The 23,719-nt window shown below is 42.3% G+C and overlaps 1 protein-coding gene across 2 annotated transcripts in view; it reads left to right on the top strand.

Moving 5' to 3' along the window:
- The window catches only part of LOC118210270 (homeobox protein PKNOX2-like), a 57,449-nt gene that overhangs the window by 24,973 nt on the left and 8,757 nt on the right, over positions 1 to 23,719 (top strand). For both annotated transcript variants that reach the window (XM_035386300.1, XM_035386301.1), the window contains exons 3-6: positions 14,342 to 14,449; positions 15,429 to 15,565; positions 18,863 to 19,034; positions 20,175 to 20,360. In XM_035386300.1, the coding sequence (XP_035242191.1) occupies positions 14,363 to 14,449; positions 15,429 to 15,565; positions 18,863 to 19,034; positions 20,175 to 20,360 (582 nt within the window). In that variant the 5' untranslated portion in view covers positions 14,342 to 14,362. The remainder of the gene's footprint in view (positions 1 to 14,341; positions 14,450 to 15,428; positions 15,566 to 18,862; positions 19,035 to 20,174; positions 20,361 to 23,719) is intronic.

Here is a 23,719-nt window from a genome sequence, read left to right on the forward strand (position 1 = left end):
ACACTGCGCTCTAACACCGGTCAGGCGAGCCAGAAGCAGTTTGATTTTCCGGCAGTTGGGATTTCTTCCTTTTTTCCCTTCCGAACGCTCGGCAGGGAATTTAGACGTAATACGCGAGGCCCGTTCGGGTTTCCCTGGCCGAAATGGAAACGCCTGAAACGGCGTACCCCCGCGGGCTTGCCGAACGCCCACCCTGCGTGTGTGTGTGTTTACGGAGGGAGGTCGCTCACCGGGCCCGGGGCCCGGACCCGGGGTAACAGCTGTGCTCCAGCTGCTGGGGACTCCTCCTGGAGCCCAGCGAAACACTCCGCACTCTGGGGACAGGGCTGGGGTATGTCGGTTGCTGCGGTAACCGGCAGGGGGGGGGGGGGGGGTCTCCTGTTGGAAAACAATCCCGCCGGCTCGCCCTGGGACGCCCTGTGCTCAGCGTGGGAGGGGGAATGTGGCGTGCGCCAAAACAGCGCGCCAAAAAACTGGGGGACACGCACCGGGGGGTGGGGGGGCGGGATAATGGAAAGAGTGGTTTTAGCCTGATGAAATGGAGGTTTTTCCATGTTTAAGCCTCCTCATATCTCCAGGTTCCAGAGTCTGAATTATGCTAACTCTTATTTGTTAATCCATCTGCTTAATTCGAAATTCAAAAAAACAAAATAAATAAAAAATATGACAATGCATTTTTACATTACAGGTGATGAATTTTTTCTCAGTAGAAACAACCGTTTTGGTCCACATGGTATTACAGCCAAAATGTAAAGTCTCAATTCATAACAGAATGTAACAACCACAAAAAAACAAACACAAGAACAATCGTGCTGATTTGAGGCCTTTGAAAGGATATCTCCTTGCTGCTCTGGAGAGAACCTGTTAGATCTAAAAAAAAATGACTCAATTTCATTTTCGAGCTTCAATGTGTTTTTATGGAAGTAGAAATTATATCCCTCAGTTATTATAAAACCTCCATTCTGCCAGGATCCAGTGGTTACAGCTAGTGTGAATATACATTATGTAACAACACTGTCGCTAATGTATAAAATACAATTAAAAAAAATAACGAACTGTACAGTGACTGATAACAACTTAATCACAACATTTACACTGAAGTAGTGAGCAGAATGGGTGGGAAAGTGGGCTTATTGTTTAACATGCGGGGGTGGGGGGGTGGCAAATTAACATTGTAAAGTTAGTATATTAAATGTAATAGCACACATATAATCCACATATATAGTATAAAATACTGATAAGAACATCTGTTACTGCTGAAATACATCCTGCTGCTATTCCAGAAGCAGAAGTACGAGAGAAATATATGACATACAGATAAGAAACAGAGAACAGCCATTTCACACCTCACTGGAAGTGCAGAGAGATGAAAAGTCCAGATTGTTGAACTTTTGAAAAAAATGGAAATATGCGAGTTGTTGATAACTTCATAGACAGAATAGTTCGGTGTGTAGCGCCATCAGCAGTAAGTCATGTGCATGTGTGTATGTTTGTTTGTGTGTGTGTGGGGGGGGGGGGGGGGGGGGGGGGCACAAAATGAAAACAAAATGACTGCAGTGAAACAATTGTGCAGGTATTTGTAGAGTGGAAGAAGCAGAAAGAGAGGGGGGTGCATGGTGGGTTTCCATGGAAACAAGATTCCTCTAAAAAGGTCACCGTCAGAGGCTGATTCAAGAAAAACACAAGAGGATTATGGGAGATTTGGCAGGATGTAAAACCATTTACTCTCCTTTATTGTATTTACTTCATTTTTTTTTCTTTGATGAAAGAGTGTGGATGACGATGATGAAAACGCTGAAATAATTTTGACCGGGGGATTGCATCGCTCGACGAGGCAAGGATCCGGTTTTTTTTATTACTGCGTCTATCTCTCTCGCTTTCCCCTTTCGAAGACGAATTAAAAAGAGGGAGAGCGGCCCGTAGTGCGGGTGTGCAGCTTTGTGCCCGTCTCTGACACACACTCGCCCCTCTCCTCAATCACTCCCTCTTCCGTTCTCTCCTCTCCCTCTGAAGTCCCTTTAATTAAACTGGCTCCGTCGATGCGGCTAGCGGAGATAATTGGAGAGGCTTCTGGACGCCGTTTGCTGCAAATGTCAGCGATCTCCTCCCGTTGCACCTTTAGCCTCGTTTAGAGCCTTTTCATTTGTCTCTTCAGTGAAAAAAAAAAAAAAACGTATTAAGCCACCGTCTGTCCCAGTCCAAAATAGAGATAACTAACTTTGGTATATTCACAAAAAAGGGAATTCAAGTCTTTATAGTAGGCTTTATTCTAAAAAAGAGACAAAAAACTGTCCAGCTTTTTTTTGTTAAGGGGGGGTGGGGGATCAACAGACTCCTCTGCCATAGACAGACTAATGTGGGTCGGAATGTCACATGGTACGGACAGACAGACACAAACTCACTCTGCTGCAGCTGCCAAACACACATGTTCCAGACAGTAAAAAAAAAAAATGCATCTAACAGTCCGCCACACTAATAACAACGGAAGCAGCTTTCGCAAATAACAAGTGAACACTACGGTCAGAATTTCAGCCGGGTGACAAACGCACCTGCTACATGCAGGTACTGCACCCTATAGACACACACTTTATTTTCAGCGTGAGCGCACGCTGCCGTTAGCGTTAGCCTGATGACAAACACACATGACGCGTGCGCTAACTGCCGAGGGCTTTGAGGGACCTCACAGAGCTCAGCAAAGCATTTTCTGCGGTGATCATTTGGTGCACAGAGGCCCCTGTACAGCACTTTCCAAGAACACCTGGTGGCGGCAGGTGCTGTTGATAGCGATAGAGAATGTGGTCATGAGAGGGAATCTGAGGAATGGGATGATCTGGGAAATTACTGGCTGAGCTATATTCATCAGCTCTCTGTACATATGGAGTGCATGCAGACATTTGAGAGTGTCTGCAAGTGCATGCAGGTTTTTCAGTGTGCACACACTTTATACTGCACATGCATCCATTTTTTGTGTATATATGTGTAGGTATGCATATAAATTCATTGTAAAACATGCAATGTAATGTCATGTAATGTTATGCAATGTTATATAATGTAAGTGTGTGGAGGACTGGGGCCCTATCAATCACAGCGCGCTGCGTCTGCTGTTGAAAGGGGCTGTTGCTGGCCACCCATCCAGACCGGGTGTGCGGGGGAGATCGAATGTCCCCCCCACCCTCCGGCTTCCTAACGCGCTCCAGATGTGTTGGCCGAGCTGGGATGTGATGGGATGGGCTGGAACTGTGGGACAGAGACAGGGCTGGCGGGACAGGATGAGGTGTCCTGGGCCTCTGGTGCAGGATAGGATGTCTCAGAGGCAGGACGCGAGCTCTGGCCACTGGACCTGTGAGCCTCTTTCCCCCCTGCTGGAAATGGGGAGGGCTTTCACGTCAAGCACAGTCTGTTTTCCCAAAGTGGCTTTTCTTCATTATCGAATTATGACTCTTCAGAGGTTTAGGTATGTACCTGCTAATGCACTGCAGAAACTGTATGGCTCAATTGAATTTTAAATGGTTTGTGGTTTGTCTGTGGCTGCGTATAATATGCCGTACTATGTTACTATATAAAGACTTTAAAGCCAAATCTATCAGATTTCATTAAAGAAGCTACGGCATAAAACTTGCTAATAGTCGTTACATTACGTGGTATAACACTGAGCTGTAAGTAAATTTCACCTCATCACTGGCCTTGTGTGTGTGTGTGTGTGTGTGTGTGTGGGCACTTCCACATGGTACGTGCCTCTGGAGCCTGGTACCCTTTGTCCCTGCAGGCTCCCCTTAATGCCTATTTTAGTCTGAACTCAAAGGGCAGAGCAAGGATTGCTTTGTTTATATCGAGACACATCATTTTAAACGAGAAAGCTCTCTGGCAAGATTTCCTCCTCCTCTTTTCCTCCAGGTTTCCAATGTCAGTGAAGTGGCAGCCTTCAATACTCTGATCTTATGTATTCTGAAGAAATCTGGCCCAATCAAGTCAACAACAGGAAACAATCCTCATGTCTGTTACTTAAGCCAATATATCAATGCTCAGAGCAAGCAAGACATAAGGCACTAAAACCTTCCCTTGAGTTACAATTGCTGTAAAAGACCCAGAGCAATGCATCTATCACATGCTTCAGCGTTTACGTGTATTTTTGAACTAGAGGTTTCAAAATGAGGGCTGTAAGGAAGCACGTTTCATTGCCGATTTTATTTTTGATTGTAATTTTGGTCCCGCTTCATTGCACATATGTTTTGGTCTTTTGCTTGCACAGTTTGACGCGTGGAAGCGTATGTTAAACACGCACTCTCATTTCCCTTCCCTCTTTGCCACATGTGCACCCCCATTAAAAAATCCTAATTGCAATAAACGCTTTTAGCTATGTAAATAATCTTATTTGCATAAGAGCCACCAGGTTTTACTGAATAATGAATTTCACCTCACAGTAAAGCAGAACAACCTCTATCTTCATAAAGCCTTTAATCTGATTAAAAATAACAATATGGCTGGAGAACTGTTATATGTGAAGTCATTTGCATAATTACAAAGAAAGCAGCGATGATGTCGCCATCGCCTCTTTAGGTTCAGATTTAGTAGCTGGAAATGCAACATTGTTTTCCAGTCCTTTTATTTTTTTGACTCAGGAATGAGATGTAGAAGACTCCTGAGTCGTGTGCCCAGCAGAGGCACTTGAACAAGGTGTACTGGTTTGCCATACACTGCAGATGTGTCTGACATCACCAGTTTGGACTTTGGCAGGAAGTGCCACAGGGTGACGCATAGTTAGTGAGGTAGAAGGGAAGGGTCACCCGTGCCTCACTGCTCACCACCAAACTCTGTGTGAATTTCATATTTCCTCAGAATCCCAGTATGTGCCCTCTTCACTAATTCTATCATGAGTTTTCCTATAATCCTCTGGTATGCATTAAGTTTTCAAGGACTGAGGAACTGTTCAAGGAATTCTGAGGGGACCCTGGGATCCTTTCCCTGCTTTTCTTGGGCCCCTGGAGGTTGTCCAGACCCCAAGGTGTTATGGCCTGAGGTATCTGCCGCACCCTTTTACCCTTTTTGCCCCCAGCCTAGGGACTCCTGTTTTGGGAACATCATTTCCCAGCATCCAGTTGCAGAGCATGCTACAGTGAACCTCACATGCTCAGACAGCCTGCACCTGCTCATATACTGAAGGAAGGTCCCATTTATTTATTCATTCCATCCATTTCTTGCATTGGAGCATTAGGATTCACACTCTTCCACGTCTACAATGCAGTCGCACCTTAATATTATTCATTGCATTTACTGGTTGCTCATGTAACTTCTCAAGTTGAGGATTAGCAGGGCAGGTAAATTGCGAAGCCGATGGGCTATTCCGCTGGAGCATTTCCCCGGGCTCAAGTTTGGCAGTTTAATCAACATTTATGAGCTGAACCTACAGATGACCCGTTTCCTGCCAAAAGCTTAAATAAATGAGCCCCTTTAACCAAGTCCAAGGGCCTTGGCGAATCACCCAGTGGAATTAGACTTAAATGGTATGGAAATAAAGAACCAAGCCACGAGTGGGGGAAGTGTGGAACTGTCTTTGTAGAACTGGGGCTTGTGACCGGACGAGTTCCTCGTCAAATCCAGGTTAGGGCGTTGTTTGCTGTAGCCTTGATCAGAGTATTCAACCTGCCTCTAAGTTGCTGAAAATATAGATGTGCAAAAAAATAAGTTGTGCTGGATAAGGTGTTAATTTTGTGAAAACAATGCAGTGAGTTTTGTACAGCAAGTTGCAACGGATACAAGTTTATCTCAGGAAAAGAATTCAAATGAAAAATTCAATCACATGCTCTGTGTGTAAAATGAGTATAGACCAAAGCAAAATAACATCATTGCTATAAAAAGAATTCAGGGCTCTTTTTGGAATCGAAGAATGTAATATATTATCTGGCTCCTCTTGCAGTGAAGCACTGGTGGGATTTTGTGAATTGAAAATACATAAATATGTGATTGATTGCCCTTTAAAAATAAACCTCATGCTAAAACACATGTATTTGTCCATTTTCGTTGGACCCAGATGTGCTGTTGAGTATTGATTTAGCTACATGTCCTCCCATACCACTGTGTGTAGAGTACTCTCACTTACTGTTGTGAAGTGCTGCTGTAAAGCAAAAAATGTTTATGTTTTAATTAGCTGCCATTTTAATTCAGAAGTGTGTATGTGCAAGAGAGAGAGAGAGAGAGAGAGATAGCAAGAGAGAGCGAGAGAGAGTGACTGTGTGTGAGAGAGTGTGTGTGTTGGAGAAAGATTGCAAAAGAGAGAGAGCGAGCGAGGGAAATAGCAAGTGAGTGTGCTTGTATGAGAGTAAAAGAGACAGCAAGAGAGAGAGACAGAGAGAGATGGAGGGAGGGAGGGAGACAGAAAGAGAGAGAGAGAGAGAGAAACTGTGTTTGCCTCTCCATTACATCAATACACATCATCCCTCAGGCACTGTATAAATTATCCCTCGTTATCAGACACCCCAACGATTGTGGTCAGGGGTTGTGTTGTGAGTTATTGATGGCAAGATTAGCCTTTCAAGAGGAAAGGTTGGGCAGATTCCCCTGGCATGAACGGAATCAATCTCCCACCGATCCCAAACACTATGTTTCTATCCCCTACCCAGGAACTAATGCTCTGTTTACACTCAAATCATATCATGGTGGTGAAATCCAGCATTTTTCAGATGTGACATGATGTTTCTGTTTCTCTGTCCACACATGTAGTGCATATCCGGTTCTGTGAATTTGTATTTGAGCTGTGTTCTCTGCACTCTGCACTACATGTGTTTTTGTGGCTGCAGAGAATCCTCTTATACATTAGAGCTGTGTGTGTGTGTGTGTGTGTGTGTGTATGTGTGTGTTTGGGGGGGGCAGCCATTCACCACAGGGGGAAGCAAGCTTCCGAGGTTCACCTGAGATAAATATTTAACCCTCCTTTACTCCTTTAATCCTAATTTGCATATCTAAATTTCCCTTTTAAGACTAACCAACACATCACATTCATTGAAAAAATGAAAGTGGTTACATCACAGAGGCTTTCCCACTGGTGCACTGGTGCGATTAACTCTGCATATGAGAGTAGGGCTTGTCCCCTCCGGCGGGGGTCCGTGCCCACTCTGCTCGAGGCTTGGCAACATCTTGGGCAATTTTTGAGGGGGTGTGCTGGACATTTGTACAGCAGCGTCTTGGAGTTTTCCATGTGCCTTTTTATGGTTTTATCTGCTTGATGCAACGACACCGTTGAGCTCAGAATCCAGCCAGAAATAAGCTGTTGCTTGAACACTTTCTCTTATATAGGGACCACCGCTGACTGTGGCTAGAAGCACTCGTATTTATTGACCATCTCCTGGCTTCAGTATTTGGTAGCTAGTGTACATGAACCGAGCTCTGAGGGTGGTTGTGGCCCCTCAGTCGGTCCTGTCTCTCTTTTTCACTTTTGGAAATGGTTGACAATTGAGACAGAGCCCCCTCGATTGGCCATAACTTCCACTGTCAGTTGTTCTGCATCAGGGGGCATGGGGGATTGGGTTTCTATATGCAGCTTAAAGCAAAGCTAATAAGGAAGTATAACTCCAGGGTGCAGGTACCCGTTGTTCTATGAGTTATTAGCGAGCTTTAAGCTCTGCAGGCCCTGTCTTTCCTTTGCTGAAAATTTCTCTCGAAGAAAGAATGCTGGATAGTGTTCATAGCTGCCTCACTCAACCCCATCTTCACGAGCTTGCACCTAACAGGGGCCAGGCCGTGAAGCACAACCTCAATGGGTGGGTGTTAAAAATAGTAAAAAATGGCAAATTCGGTCACAAAAGCACATCTTTGCCCAAATTGGCCACAAAGATGATAGTGTGTAGATCTTTTTCATAGATAATATTTTTTCTACAGTCTGTGCTATGTACATGTGAGCTTGTGCATGTGTGAATATGTTTGTCTATATGTGCGTGTGTGTGCTTATCTGTGTGTGATTGCGTGTGTGTGTGTGTGTCTGTGCTTCTCTGTGTGTGATTGTGTATTTGTGTTTGTGTACGTATGTGTGTGTGCGCGGGTGTCTGTGTGTGTGATTGGGTTTGTGCATTTGTGTGTGCGTGCGTGTGTGTGTGATTGTGTTTGTGTGTGTGGGTGTGTGTACGGACATGTGCATACCTTCAGGCACCCTTTTGTGCTGTCACCTGCATGTGATACAGTTTCAGAGCATACCTGTCAGTGCATTTGCTGATTTTTGTCTGTTAATTTGTGGAATTTGGTAATGCACCTATTATGGGATTGACACTTCAAGGGCTGCCCAAAATACTGCACAATAATTGGAATCCTTTAATCTCCAGTTTCATCAATTAATGTGTAATTTTCCATTTGATTGCCAACCTACTCAATGGATTTGCAATTAAAATGAGGACCGATTATGCTAAAGATGCCCTTCAACGGAAAACAATGCAGAGGAAGCACACAGTCACAGTTAGCAATCAGTTTACTAATTACAGGCACGGACTATCCAGTTTGTAATACTCGGAATCTGCTGTAGTTTCTGTTCTTCACGTTCACTGCCAGAAACCTCTGTGGTGTCATCTTTCACATACTTCTCAGATGTCTAAAAATGAAATATTGTGGAGCCGCAGGTGTTGATGTGTCGGATGACACCATTACCTCTGTGATCCATAAATAGATGATAGTTTTTGAGTGCCCCGTAGCCTTCCAAAGCCGTGGGATCAGATCAGGGTGAACAGCGCCCCCTGTTGGGTTGAGGCAAGCATCATTCTTAAGTGTGTTGAGTATTCTGGGGTGGTCATGACCATCGTAACGGGGAGAACGTCACAAAATTAGAAGCCTTTCCAAAAGCAAACTATTTAATTGAACCACCTCAGTCTGGGTTGCATTCAGACCTGGGTCAAATAATCATTTCAAATATTTTGAGGGCATTCAAATGTCCAATATTTATGAGGAAGATACATGTGCAAATAAAATTATTCAATTTAGTTTATTTTAAAATACTAGATAATTAAAAAAATATTTCTAAGCACTTAAATATCATACTTGGATTAAGATATCTGGTATATTTTTTTATTTCATTTTGTGTGGTCATTTCAGATGCTTTCAGAAATTAAATTCCAGTAGTTAAGCCAGTGACCCACATCATAAAACTTTGTCCTTTCTATGGTTACCTGGTTTCATTTATTTTTTGCATGAAAAAGTTGTATACCTTACCAGCTTTTGGAACAGTACCTCAGTTCAAATAAATCATTCAGAAAAAAGTTTTAAATGTTCATATGTAATGTACTTGAAATTGCATTCACTTTCTGAATATACAAAACTGGCTCCTTTGCCTATGTACTTGTGTCTGTAATCCAAAATGCCTCTCCTCGTATTCCAGCTAATGCTGTTAGCTAGGTCAGGTGCTATTTTCAACTCAACCCAACAAGAATCCATTTAGAACATGGCAGGTTTATCTGACAATGCCATGCTCTCTTTAATGCAATGGTATTTTGTATCAGACATTTGCTTTTATAAACAGCAATGGGTTTACTTTTAAGTCAATCAGGTCGCAGAACAAATCAAACAAGACTGTATCCTTTGAAATGAGCCCTGATTGGTGTCAATGGGTCCAGTGATCTAACTGCACACTGCCAGGGGGGACTCTGAGTCATGCAGATTGTGAGTGACTGTGTGCGGTCGAAAAGCCAGCTGGTTCTCCTAACAATTTGCCATTGTGCTTTAAAATGTATTTATAATTATGGCAGATCGGAGAAAAAGGTTTTGAGCTGGGACAGAAGAGCTCAAACAAGCGGATCACAATTAGAGGCTTCATTTTCATGTTTATAAAGTGGAGGTTTTGCTAGAAGATGGGGTCCTTGACAAAGCTATGGCCCCACTGGAGGGCATTTAAGTTCACAGTAAAAGTGCGTTTTGTATTATCTTTATTTGTACGCCACTCGTACAACAGCTTTTCAGCATGACCTATCAAGTTCGGCTAGTAGTTCACCTAGTTGCTTGAGCTTTTTGTGCAAATAGCGCAGATAATTTTTTTTTGATGTTTACGATTTAGTAATATTAGTTTTCAGTTATAATTCCTGCCAGTTTTGTGGTGTTGAAAACATTATCCAAACCTTATACAAAATGTGCAATTTGGGGAGGTTTTTCAACATCTTGGAAACACCATTACAAAATTTCACTGTTTTCAGTTACCTACACAATTTAAAAAAATGTTTTGACAGTATATAATAATTTTGATGCTAGCTCAAGTGAAATTTGTGAAATAAACAGTACAGTTGCATTTTTATGTAAATGTTGTGTATACCATGAATAATTAAAATTTCATAAATTTTAATACATAGTCTTGGAGGCACACGTGCACTTCAAATAATGCCATAGGCTCTCTGCGGTGTGTTGCCACAAAGTTATAAGGCTTTATTTTAGAGTAGTACACCCAGGTGAAAACTGCCTTTTTAAATGCTTTGGGAGAAAGAGGTTTAAACACTCCACCAGACCCTTTATATAGGTGCACTAATTGCCTGATTATTCTCAGGTGTGCTCAATTGCCAGGCATGTTATTCCCTCCACTGACAACCGGTGGAGCCCACAAAGTTGCAACTTCTCAAGACAGGGGTTGGAGTTAGGTGATCAAAACTCATAGAAAAATGGGAATTAATAGCTAATTTGGAGACACTCTCTTGGTTTCCTGAAATATACAGTGGAGTGTGCATTTAAACACAATTTTGTTGTTTTAGGTTCTGTACTCTTGCACATTAGATTTGAAATAAAACAGTGTATATGAGGGCTAAGAGCAGACTGTCAGATTTAATTTGAGGGTATTTTCATACATATTATTGTAGGATGTTTTTATGCAGTCCCCCATTTTAGGACAACAAATAATTGGACAATTGACTGCTCAGCTGTTTCTTGGCCAGCTGTGTCTTTGCATAATTAGTTAATGCACAGGAATGTACAGTACAAGAAAGCCGACAAATGGCCTAGAGATGATTCTAGGAGTGGAATTTCCATTTTGAATCTGATGCTGTTGTCCCTTAACATGAGGACCAATTAACCCTCAGTGCCAATAAATCTAAGAAAATCCAAATAAAATCGATCAAAGACATATCCAAAACAAGAGGTGTGTCACAACCAACCGTTTGATACATTGATAGGAAGTGTGAAACAAAACTGAAATTAAATCAAACTCAAATAAAGAAACTTGCTTCCGGTCTCGGCCCCGAACTGCAGAGAGCAGCGCACCTTTAAGCACCTGGGCTGATTAGCCAACGCAACCCAGGTGCGTGTGCTCTCTCCACCAGCTGAGACCAATCTGTTCTCCTACGGCCCGACTGCTACAGTGACCAAGCTGGTACTTAAATCATTTTACCGCTGGTATATTGATTCAAGCGGTTGAATGCGCTTACTATGCAATCCAAAGTTGTTTAAAACATAACATTTCACTGGTTACCAGTGAAACCACCTTCAGCTGTTTTGTACTGCAATTTCTAACACGGAATGATTTTTTTGAAAATCACTTTTTTGGATGACCGAGTGTGAACACTCCTTACATTTCAATGTGTGTATTCCCTTTGCTTGCTATATACACATTTAGCACAGAGATGCGTCCCTTTTTGGCTGAAAGGTGAAAGGTGAAAGGTGAAGGCTTGGGGGGGTTGCAGGTCAGGGGTCAAGCTGTGTAACTGATAGTGAACCTTCATGAACAAAATACTTTCACACACTGCACAGCAAAGCACTAAGAGGGTTTATGCGATTGCTTATGCAGTTTTAGAATGTTGTTTTCCAGTGTTGTACAAGTTCCCTGTTTGAACGCATTGGCCCCACGCATTGTTGTGATCATGAAGCCTCACTCATCACTAGGTTGAGCTCTCCAGGAGTCTCTTCAGTACTGTCCTGGAAAAAAACAAAAACAAACCATGGTAGATTGCTTCATATTTACCCCCCGTTGCCCTCCACCCCACCCCCATGGAGTCGGCGGGGGGAGTCCAGCCCCCTGCTATTCTGTAGGTTCAGTACTGCGCAGGCATAAATCATCATTTCATATTTACAAGGGAACTTTTTCTAATCACTGCCCTGTACAGTGCGGTGCAATAAACATTAACGAGATAAAGCTTCACTCTGCTGACTCGTAAAATATGCTCGGTGAGGGGAGTGTGAGAGGATGCTGAACGTCTGTAAGACACACACCGTAACTTTCTGGGGGGTGTATATTTACGGTTATTGTTTTGGTGGGTGGGGGGGAGGGGGGGGGGGGGGGGGGGGGGGGGGGCTGGTTCTGCTGGGAGTCGAGGAAATGTTTTAGAAAGAGCAGTCTGAGTAGTCTGAGTCTCCTTGAAAATCATCGTTCCAAAAACCCAACCTACCCTGCTCTGCTTTCCAGTAAAACAGTAAGCAGATGTTTTACGCTGGAAGATAATTGCATCATTTAAAACCACAAACTTAAACGGTGGTTTTGTAGTTTGTCTTTCTGAAATTAATGAGTGTGCTGTAGCTGTGCTAAGTGAATCCAGTGTTTACAGCATGTGCATGTGCGTGTACACAGGGCGGTAGATGTTGACTCCATTTTTTATGCAGGCAGGGCAGTAAATTGTTTGAGATGCATGTTGTACATAGACATGATGGTAAATTAACTTGAGCATAGCTTGTGTTGACAAGGCAGTAGACGTTGGTGTATAGACTATATTGTTTGCAGACAGGGTGGTAAATGTATATTGTGTGTATACTGTATGCAGACAGCCAATAACACTGAATGGTTAATGGTTAGCTGTGCAGTTCAGTAAACTTTGTTATACATGCAGTAAACGGACTGACATGCAATGCATGTACATATTAAATGATTATGTGAGCATGCATTGCATTACTGTACTAAGCAAATAGTGGAGAATATAAAGAATACAAAAATATGGTATTTTGTAATGAATAAGTTAACCTAACAAACAACAGTTTGCATTGTAAAAAAGTACCACTAGATAGGTAACCTATCTTTGCAGTTATAACTATAACACTATCCAATATGAAATTGAAAGAAAGAAAGAAAGAAAGAGGAAGTAGGAAGCTCATTTCTGCAATGGGGGGGCAGAACAGACAGGAGGCTTGACCTGGAAGTACAGGCATGCAAGTACAGGACCAGACTTGGCAGAATGGAGGTCTGGTAGGCATCATGGGCAGATAAGCCGGTGGGAGCCAAGTGAACCAGTGAGATTGTGGGTCTGTATTACCTCACCTTAGGGATGTTCATTGTCAGGCGATTATTTTGACACTGGCTATGCAGAGGTCCACCCTCAGGGACCCTGTCCATGGCCCACCCCCAGCTTAGAGACCAGCCCCTGTTCAACTGGATGTTAATTAGTCCAGTGACTAACGGTTTAATGAGCTCATGATGTACCCAGCCTAACACAGTCTGTGAATCAGTGGAAAATTGTCCCTCTGGCACCACAGAAAGGGCAGCCCCTGCCCACTGTGAGGTTCACGAGAGAGACAAATGCACTGACTGGTAGAACCCCATGGAGAATTCTCCATTGCAAGTACCCTGCATACTTACAACTCAAAGAAAACAGACCTCAAACCGAGGCTGAAAAGTAACACCCTAAAGAAAGAATTCTGAGTTCAGGTTGGGGCACTAACTTGTTACCAACAACCTATTAGCTAAAGACTGTTGTGCTAATTTTATAGCCACAACAATCCAGTATCACAACTCTCTACCTTTTACCTTTTACCTTTTACCTTTTACCTTTTACCTTTTACCTTTTACCTCGCTTGATAGATTACCGGCTCTCGTGCAACGTAAGTGACACTGAAGCAAAGCTTATCGGCTTGCTCGAGGTTTAAATAGAATGCCAACAGGTGCAAATTGTAAAAAGAAATTTGCATGTGTATAATTCAGTCAACAAAATGGAGAACTCAATGGCTGTAATAACTGAAGAAAAGGCGCATGAAAAACCAATGGCCGTAATAACTGAAGAAAAGGCGGAGGAAGGAAAAGAAATGGTGGTATCAGCCAAAACCATGACAATATATTTTAGATATTCTGGTTGAGTAAAATTTGTAAAAAATGTGTAATTCTGTTAGAATACAAATATGCCATTCCTTTCCCAGTGATTTTGCCAAATACTAATCAGGTACTTGATCATTTTCCACTATAAATACTTGGTAACTGAAATATTCTCTCTGAAGTATTTTCCATTTAATTGTATTGGGTTATTTTACTAATAATTGAGGCATTGTAAAAGGAGTGTTACCAATCAAACTTATCTTTGCTTTTTTAATACAGTTTTTTTAATTGCAGCATATGCCTGTAGTCAAACTCAGAAAAGGGTAGGCTTCAATTTGTTTAAATCCAGCTATTTTACTGCTTACATTTTTTTTCTGTAAGGTCTCAATGTGAAGCTATCCCATGATGCAACATGTGCCCCCAGCACCTGCACTAACAATGATGGCCACACAGAGTGTCCCCCCGCCATCATACCAAGAAAGTCAACAGGTACGAACACTTGTCAAGTAAAACAGGATCAGGTTAGCTAACACCAATCCTAGCTTTAACTGTAATGTGAGAAACAAACAAAAAAATAAGTTCCAGTATTAGTGCATTGAGGAGCTTAATGGATGTTTACTGGAAGGCTTTTCATGTTTAGAGGTAGTAGTAAGGTTGGGTATACATACACTATATGACCAAAAGTATCTGGGGCTGGGGTTGTTTTTCATGGTTTGGGCTAGGCCCCTTAGTTCCAGTGATGGCTAATCTTAGTGCTACAGCATAATTTGTCATTCTAGAAGGATCTGTGCTTCCCCAAAAGTTTGGGGAAGGCCCTTTCCTGTGTCAGCATGACAATGCCCCCTGGCGCACTGCAAGGTACATATAGAAAGCCCAGTTTAAATAAATTGGAATATTACCATGTTATTTGAACCAATGGATGAATCATTCTTGTTTACTTGTGCTGCAAACATTCGAAAATTTCTATTAAAAATCTCTCTTTTTCTATTCAAAAATATAAATACAGTTAAAACAGACTACAGCCTGCTGTAGGATACCTTTTATGTGTAAGAACTTACATACCTCAATAAAGAGCTTTAATTCTTAATGGGAGCAAGAAGCTGTGAAAGGAAATATTTGGGGGAAAAAATAAATCAGGCCAAAATCCGATAAAGGTGACAGTCTGGCTTTAAGCCCATGAGAACACAGGGGAGGGCTAGTGTGTGGGGGCGCTATCTTCAGGATAAAGCGAACGTGTTGATACAGGCACATGACTGCGAGATGAATTCCAACTTCTGCAAAAGATAAATTTCCTTCTGGCATTTTCCGGCAGGTGTTCAAACGAGGCGCAATAAGGAGTGCGACTTATCTTATCCTTTCTTTCCGGCTCCAGGAAAGGAAAAAATGTTCTGCAAGTACAGTGTTGTGCAGAGAGAAAAAAGGCTCGTACAGTGGGTGACATTGCTTTTGGTGTGTTGGTGTTACCTAGATGACAGGCACTACTCAACCAAACTCCAAGGCCCAGCCGGTCCACATCCCGGCGTCCTCGGCAGCAGGGGCCACCCCAGTCAGTGTGACCCTTGACCCTCAGGCCCAGCTGGAGTCGGACAAGCAAGCTGTTTACAGGTACGCAGATGACTGTCACACCTTGCACATCTCACCCCATGCATCATCAGTTTGGTTTGGACTTCCAGCAAGCATGAGCTTGTACTTTTCCTGACTACTTCCTGTTGTCTGTCTGAGAAGTCAAAAACTGTGAAAGTGTCTTTTTTGATATGACTGTATGAATTTTAAATTCTTTAAGTTTATAAAGGGTTTTTATTCCATAGATGTTGTTTCAAATAAAAACCAGTAGTTTAGCTGACAGTGGTAGTAACATAATGGTTCCATTAAATAATTGGCATACAGTTTGAGGTTTGTATCCTCTGTCAATTGATCATAACAGTTTTAAGATGTGATTCCTACTGTCTTTGTACTTGGCATTCTACGGTACCTACTGGAGGGTATGGTGCACTGCATTTTGATGGATTTCTTGCCACTTTATTTCTAGTCTATCAAACCTTTATACTGAGCTCTTCCTTTAGTACAGGAGGATGGCTTCAAAGCCACTGCGCATGGTTCTTTACCTGGATGTGCAGCTAATACCCTATTTATTTGCTTTACAAGCTGCCTCAAAAAACCAAAAATGATAAATCCAAAATGTATTTTTTGAGTATTTTTGCAACTAAAAAACAACACAGATCCAGAACGAGGACCACTATGGTAACTAGGATGGGACATTGATTCATCTCCCTGAGGCTGAACTTTAAATTCATACTGCAATCGATTCCCACCCCTTTTTTAAATTAATCATTGCTCAAAAATTATAAATACATATGGCATCGATTAAAGAAATTAACCTCCATGTTTCAAACTGAAGCTGAAAGCCATGCTTTTGAACGAGAATATAATATTCCTTTTAATGAGCCTGCCCATCAAAACAAATTGAAGCAAACAGGACACATTTTTTAAATAATTAATCCCTGCCTGTGATTGGCTGAGTCCTGCCTGTGATTGGCTGAGTCTCCCACCTGCTCTGTAGGGTTCTGTGACTCCCCAGCATGCCCCCAGAGGCCTAGTGTTGTCAAAGCCTTTCCATGCCTGGGGTTGAGACCCAGAGCTCCTCAGAGAGTCAGGGCTCCCTTTGATAGAGTCAGCCAGCCTGGGGGAGCCTGCGGGTTAAGAAATCTCTCTCCCCTCTTTCTCTCTCTCTCTTTCCCTCCCTTCGTCCCGCTCTCTCACTGCCACTCTGTCTCTGTGTGTCAATGAGCACAAAATCCTGTGCAGCACTAGACACAATCCAGCAGAAAACATGAAATGAAGTTTTTAACAATACATTTTCAATTTTATTCAATAGGTTTTGTTTTGAACCTGGAATTATTTGTGATGACTATTGTGAATGTCTGCATTCAGTTCAAAGTTTAATCTGCAGATTAGAATTAAAAGGATAAATGCTTTTCAATTGGGGGAGAGAGAGTTCCATAAATTGCCACCACACAAAATCCTCGCACTTTGAAAGTTGAGAGAAATGCAAATTGGGTGTGCTTATCAATTTAAAACTCATTTTTTTCCACCCTTTATAAGGTTCTCTTGGTTTGAAAAACTGATTATAGTAGAAAATACTGATAAGAATTTTATGACATGAGAATATAACTGAGTAGTACTGCTTTTACTATTCTTATATGTAATCTACTTCTTTAATATTTATGTCCACACACAGGTATGGCCACAGCGGTGCTGCACTGTAATCACTGCAGCTGTGGCCATTACCTAACCACTGGACCTAATAAAAGGCCTGGATCACAGGCCTAAAGAGGAGAGGATTTGGACTGGCTGAGGCTGTGTTGAGTGCACTGACCCTAGAGTTCCTGTGGCAGACTTGTTGCCTGCCATATTTCCCTGTGGTGCATTAAGAGGTTAATATCAGACTCAATATCAGATTCTGCATTTTTTGCACAGACAAGAAGAGTGAAAATGCAGAGGGAAAATACACTGCGTTCTATAAATGCAGATATTGGTCTGACATTTGTGTTGTTTATTGATCATAATATTTACACAGCCATTGGCAGCATTGTGGCATTCAAAAAGAAAGTGCTTTTGAATGAACATTAATTTGAATGAGCTGTGAATACACGAGTTAAGGGAGCTTGAGCCTCCCAATTTAGCACCTAATTCATGGCGAGTGGCTCAGCAGATCTGGGTCTAAAAATGTGAACTAGCTATCTATCCATCTTAAAGAAACGCATGTGGGTTACGGTTATCCGTATTCAAAATATATGATCAAGGTTTACTGGTTAGCACTGCTGCGTTGTTAGTCAGACACTTTGTGACACGGTTAAGTTGCGAGTTTGGTGATTGCTTTTATAAAAAGCAATCCAGCCCTGGCAACTTGGGTACCTTTCTTTCCTGGTACAGTTTCTCTTTTCTCTTCTGAGATCCACTTTTTGTGTTTATAAGGCATTTTGATATGGTAGTTGTAACTAGGACTCCTCTTTGCTCTCTTCCTCAGCTAAATAGCTGAGGAAGAGAAGGTAATGGAAGGTAATGGGTTAAGAAGGTAATGCCCCCTGCCCCTAGATCCGGGCCTTGGGAATAAGTGCTCTTCATGACAGTGCTTTCCAGGGCTTTCCAGTGTTACTCTTTATAGAGGTGTGAATTGCATCACATTACATTACAGCAATTTCCAGATTTGCTGTTTTCCTGAAGATCCTTACAGCCTATGCCAGGTTGTGTGTGTGTGTGTGTGTGTGTGTGTGTGTGAGCTGTAACTGGTCCTCAGAATGTTTATGGAGGATCTGTGGATTCCACCCTGTTTAATATTCCTCACACATACCCTGGAAGGAACTGCATTAGAGCCGGATGAGTTAGATTGGAGTGTAATACATGGAGCTATGGAAGGCTGCTACTGAGGGTAGTGGGGTTCAGCCAGAGACCTGGCCTCCTGCTCAGCCTCCTGTGCCCCCAGACAACAGACCTCCCTCTCCTTCTCCAGACACACTGCCCTCCCCCATGCACTCTAAGATCACCTGTGCTCACAACACCTATTTTGTCATGCCAAACATGTTTTTCTTTAACATGCACTCTAATAAATATCTGTATTAAATCAAAATGCATGAAATAAATTGTTAATGTGGACATCGATTCTTCTTCGAAATGTGCATTGTGATTTTTGAGGTTTGAATTTTGCAGTTTGCAGAAATATGTCAAACATATTCAGAATGTCTGCTCTGTTCCCTGATATTGTTCTGCACCTGTCTGTTATAATTGTAGTGTAAAACATCAAATTTAACTGATGAACAATTGTTCTCACCAAAAAAAAAAGTTTGCTAAATATTTATTAAATTTGTCACGCAAAAGAGTTGACAACCTCCTGACCTTTCCCAGACACCCCCTGTTTCCCCTGCTGGCGCTGCTGTTTGAGAAGTGTGAGCAGGCCACTCAGGGGTCAGAGTGCATAACCTCCGCTAGCTTCGATGTAGACATTGAGAACTTCGTCCACCAGCAGGAGCAGGACCACAAGCCTTTCTTCAGCGAGGACCCTGAACTGGACAACCTGGTCAGTTTGTGTTTTGACCCTTGTCTTTTATCAATACGAGTATGCGCATGCTCACACAAGCACACACACACACACACACACACACACACACACACACACACACACACAGGCACAGGCACACGCACACACACACACACACGCACACACACACACACACACACACACACACACACACACACTTACCATTACAGCACCCCCAGCTGATGGAGGCTGAGAGCATCACTCCACACCTCTTTTGCACAATAGCTAATTCTCAATGACCCAAACAGAGTTAAAGCAGTGTGACACTTACTTATGCAGCCCAAGATGCTAAACCATAATCAAGAAATTGCTGCGGTAGCAAGTCTGTGTGACTGTACAGGAGAATCGACGCCTCAGGGTACAATTGAATCAATGATCCCTTTTCATGAAACTGCACCATACTCTCCTTCTGTCTTCCCTTTCCCCGAGCCCCTTGCTCTCCCTTTTGTGATACTCAGCTGTGATTACAATTCAGGGGGCGGGCGGCTCGTATCTGTGCCGCGCTCATCATTACAGGGCCACTGGTCCAATGAGAGCTCATTCAGTTGAAGTGCGTGTCTGTGTGCTTTATGAGGCGCTGGGTGCAGGAAGCCCTGGCGCGCTGTGCTGTAAGTCTCTGCCAGGACAGTTATACTGCGCGGCCGGGCACCGAGAGGGACGGCCTCTGGCCCGGAGTAAATGAGCTGCAGTAATTGCCAGATTTATCCCGTCTTTGGAGACGCACATTTTCCGCCATTCCCCTGCCCTTGGGTACTGACTTTGAAAGCTCACTGTGGGGTTGGGTAAAAAGAGTTTTAGGAAACGTATTCACAAAATGTCTTAAATGCACTTTCAGTATTTTTAAATATTTATGGTTACTTGACACATTAAGTTTAAAGAATGACATTTAGGTTATTTGACACATAAGTTCTAACAACAATTACATTTATTGTTTGAATATAATAATATCCACTATATTATGTTTCATAAAGCCATATAACTCTAAGATTTTTATGCCTAAGACTCAAGTTTTTGCTGTTTGGAAGTCACTGTTTTTAAAGGAATCTTGTCGGATAGCAGGTGACCCTGTGGAGACCCTTATGGCATTATAATGGACTTGCCTCTCTTTTCTCTCCTCAGATGGTGAAGGCCATCCAGGTTCTCCGCATCCACTTGTTGGAGCTCGAGAAGGTCAATGAACTCTGCAAAGACTTCTGCAATCGATACATCACTTGCCTTAAGACTAAGATGCACAGCGATAACCTGCTGAGGAATGACCTGGGAGGACCTTACTCCCCATCGCAAACGTCCCTCAACCTGCATCAGGTGAGAGCGCTCCTCTGGTTGGTTTTGGTACTGCAAGCAAATCGCATATTGTCCTGGGAATTGAGTGAATTCCCCACCCTTGAGACTTTGATATATTTAAAAAAAAAAAAAACTTTTGAACATTCTCTGTTTAGAATACACACAAACAACACCCCCCACATTCATAGAGTATATGCATATATGCATATACAGTGTGTATTGTACAGTTATGAAAGAGTATTGGCTTGAAATTATTGTGTGGACAATAGTAACCGTTTATAATGTGCACAATTAGTATTTATTTTACTAAGCTTGTATTACCTGATAGTGAAACAAGAACACTACCTGTAGCATTTTGTGACCTCATAATATATGCTACGGCAGGTCTTTTACACTACTGTGAAGCTTATGCTCTTCCTTGGTTAGTGTCACACACCGCTACACCCCTTTTCTGAACAGTAGAGTTGGACATAGGGAGATACGAGAATCCAGGATTTTCTGGTCATTATTTAGCACTTTAGAGAGAGAGAATCCAGTCTCTACAAAACAAACAAAACAGCTTCACCCTTCACCCTCACGGGAAAAAAGCAACACAAAAACTAAAATATCAAATACAAAATAACGAAACTGCACAACACTTTCCAGTCTTTTCCTGTGCTGGTACATTCCTCTCTCTCTCGGTCACAGACACCTACTGGGAAGAAAGCACACTTTAAGTACCTGGATTAATTACTGACGCACTCCAGGTGTGTGTGCCTACTTAACCAGTAGGCGTGGTCCTCAGACTGCCCCGAACCTCTCCCACAAACTGAGCCCTGCCACAGTAAGATATTCCTACTCTTAGCACCCCCGCCCAGCCTGCTCCAACTCTTATATCCAATTGGGCCAGACTTCGAAAGCAAATGAGTGGATTTGTTTTGATAAGGGAACCAAGTTTCCTTTCTGCACACTCATACAGTATGCAAGTCTGGAATTCCCTTGGCATTCACACAGCACACAGCAGAGATTTGATATTTATTTATTTATTTATTTATTTATCAAAGGTTGCGCAGGAAAATGAGAACTTCGGGGAATTTTATGCACGTTTCCAAGGTAACCAGGTACATCTGTCCATCGAGATACATCACAAAATGATGCACGCTTAAAAATAAAAGGAGACGACGGAGACTTATTTTCAATTCCAGAGAAAGAGATAATGAGAAAATGAGATTGGGGATGAATCTAAAGAGCGCCGAAGAACAAAGGAGACATTGGAGGAGTGGTGTGGGTCCCCGAAGATTGACGTGTCCGTCTCCTTTGACACTTTTCCCACACGCACAATGCGTGAGCCTAATGAGATGGAAAGCCTGCCGTCTTTTTTATGTTTAATTGTTTTTTTAAAGCCAAAATAATTACTGTGAGACGCGGTAATGAGGAGCGGGGGCTAATTTCTTGAGACGTCTGAGTTTGTCTGAAGAGATTGTGGTTACGACGGAACAGTTTTTTTGTTTTCTGGAATTGTCTTTGCCCTTCCCTTGTTCCCATTGGCCCTTATTAATAACCCGCTGTGGTTCATTCATCAACGAGCTCTTTATGCCATATATAATATGCATAATGTATTATAATTGTAATAGACATATTGTTATGAAGCTTTAATTTTTTCCTACTTTTCCTGGTTATTCATTATGCGTTGTATGGTTGCACTGAATAGTGTCAATAAATAGTAGTATAGGCGATGAGTATACAAGGAATACATTTAAAAAATGAAAAGCAGATGTTCATTTTTTAATGGTACAAAAATAATTACTCTCTCCCTGTTACATTGCTCTCAGAAGTGCTGTAAGGATTTGCATTATGTCACAGGAAGGACAAAACAAGACTTTAATTTCCAAAACACATAACCGGAATGTTGAGGAAATGATATTAGTAAGAGGTACTATACTATAAATGACACTGTTTAATGAACAGGGTAGGACCCTCCCCTTCCACCTGGTATGTCCACAGCCTGGTATTCCTGGAGGGTAATTTCTTTGAAAGATTGTCTCACTCCCCAAAAATGGGGTTTCAAACCAGTCCGTGCAGCTTTGACCTCCCATGTTGTGCTGTATAGCCTTTCCAACTGCCATTTACAGCCTGTGTCCAGCAGTGGAATTTGAGCAAACGTTTGGTGGTTAGAACACTCAGAATTGAACCTTGCAGTAGAAGACATGTTTCAAACAATTATGTCTTTTTCAGGTCGCAAATCACGTTGGACAAGGTCAATGCACCAGTAGTTGCAATAACCAGAGGAAAGGCTCAAGACAGAGGAAAGGCTCAATTTTTATAAAAACCCTACAACTACTGTAGCAATAACAGCAGTGCTACTGTAGCAGTTAGTGGCAGAAATAGTGGCAATATCTACTGCAGTAATAGCTGTAAGACACAGTGTGTAAAGATTAATGTGCTGTATCATCTTCACCATGCAATTTGCAGGTTGCCATCTGTCAACAGTGAGACATGCCATACCTGTCCTCAAACCTCTGTCCCTGCTTTAGCATGTGGTATAGTCACTGGCTTGCAGGCAATAAAAAATTGGATAAAACGGGGAAACACTTAAAGAATCAAATTTAGAAAAAAAAACCATCAGTGGAAATAGTTTGTACCGGAGTACCAGAAGTAATAGTAAATGACTGAAGCAGTTGTGAATGGAATCCAGCAGTTATTACTGTTTTTTTCTTTTTGTCCTTGTCAAAATCCTGATTTGTACTGTTGATATGCCTAAAAGTGGCTCCTCTGGACTGGGACAGTGCTCAGATTGAGAGCTGCAATAAGCCGCGATGCCCCCGCTGACCTGGCGAAAATGATTCCTGAGCATCGCTGCAGTCAAGACCGTCTGGAGCCGACTCTGACCTCCTTGTTTTTCTCAGTCCCTCTTTCATTGTGCGTGTCTGCACCAGACTGAATGTGGTGTGGTGCAATGCATATAGAGAAAAGTAGCCTCTTGCTTTGCTTATACTTACAACTGCCCTACATCAGTATCAGTATAAGTCGTTTCTATGCAGTCCTTTCTCTGAGGGTATAAAATGCTTTATTTCTGTATAAGGTCCCAAATGAGCCTGTGTCTGCGTGTGTGTGTGTCTGTCTGTGTGTGTGTGTGTGCGTCCATGCCCCTGCCCCCTCCTCTTTTTCACCAGTTAAAATATGTGGCTTTTTTTTTTTAGTTAAGTTAGTTTTTGGGCAACTTGGAAGCGGGCATCTGAGTTCTGCATCTATGTTTGGTGTTCTATATTTCATCTCTAGATTTTTTGGAATATTCTGCTCATTCAGTTTTTACATTTTGGATTACTTTTGGACAAATAAGTTACTGTTTGTTTTGGTATCTTTGTTCATTCATTTCTTGTGTGACTGTCCATGTCTGTAAC

The sequence above is a fragment of the Anguilla anguilla genome, chromosome 12 (assembly GCF_013347855.1).
Source record: "Anguilla anguilla isolate fAngAng1 chromosome 12, fAngAng1.pri, whole genome shotgun sequence".
Classification (NCBI taxonomy): Eukaryota; Metazoa; Chordata; class Actinopteri; order Anguilliformes; family Anguillidae; genus Anguilla; species Anguilla anguilla.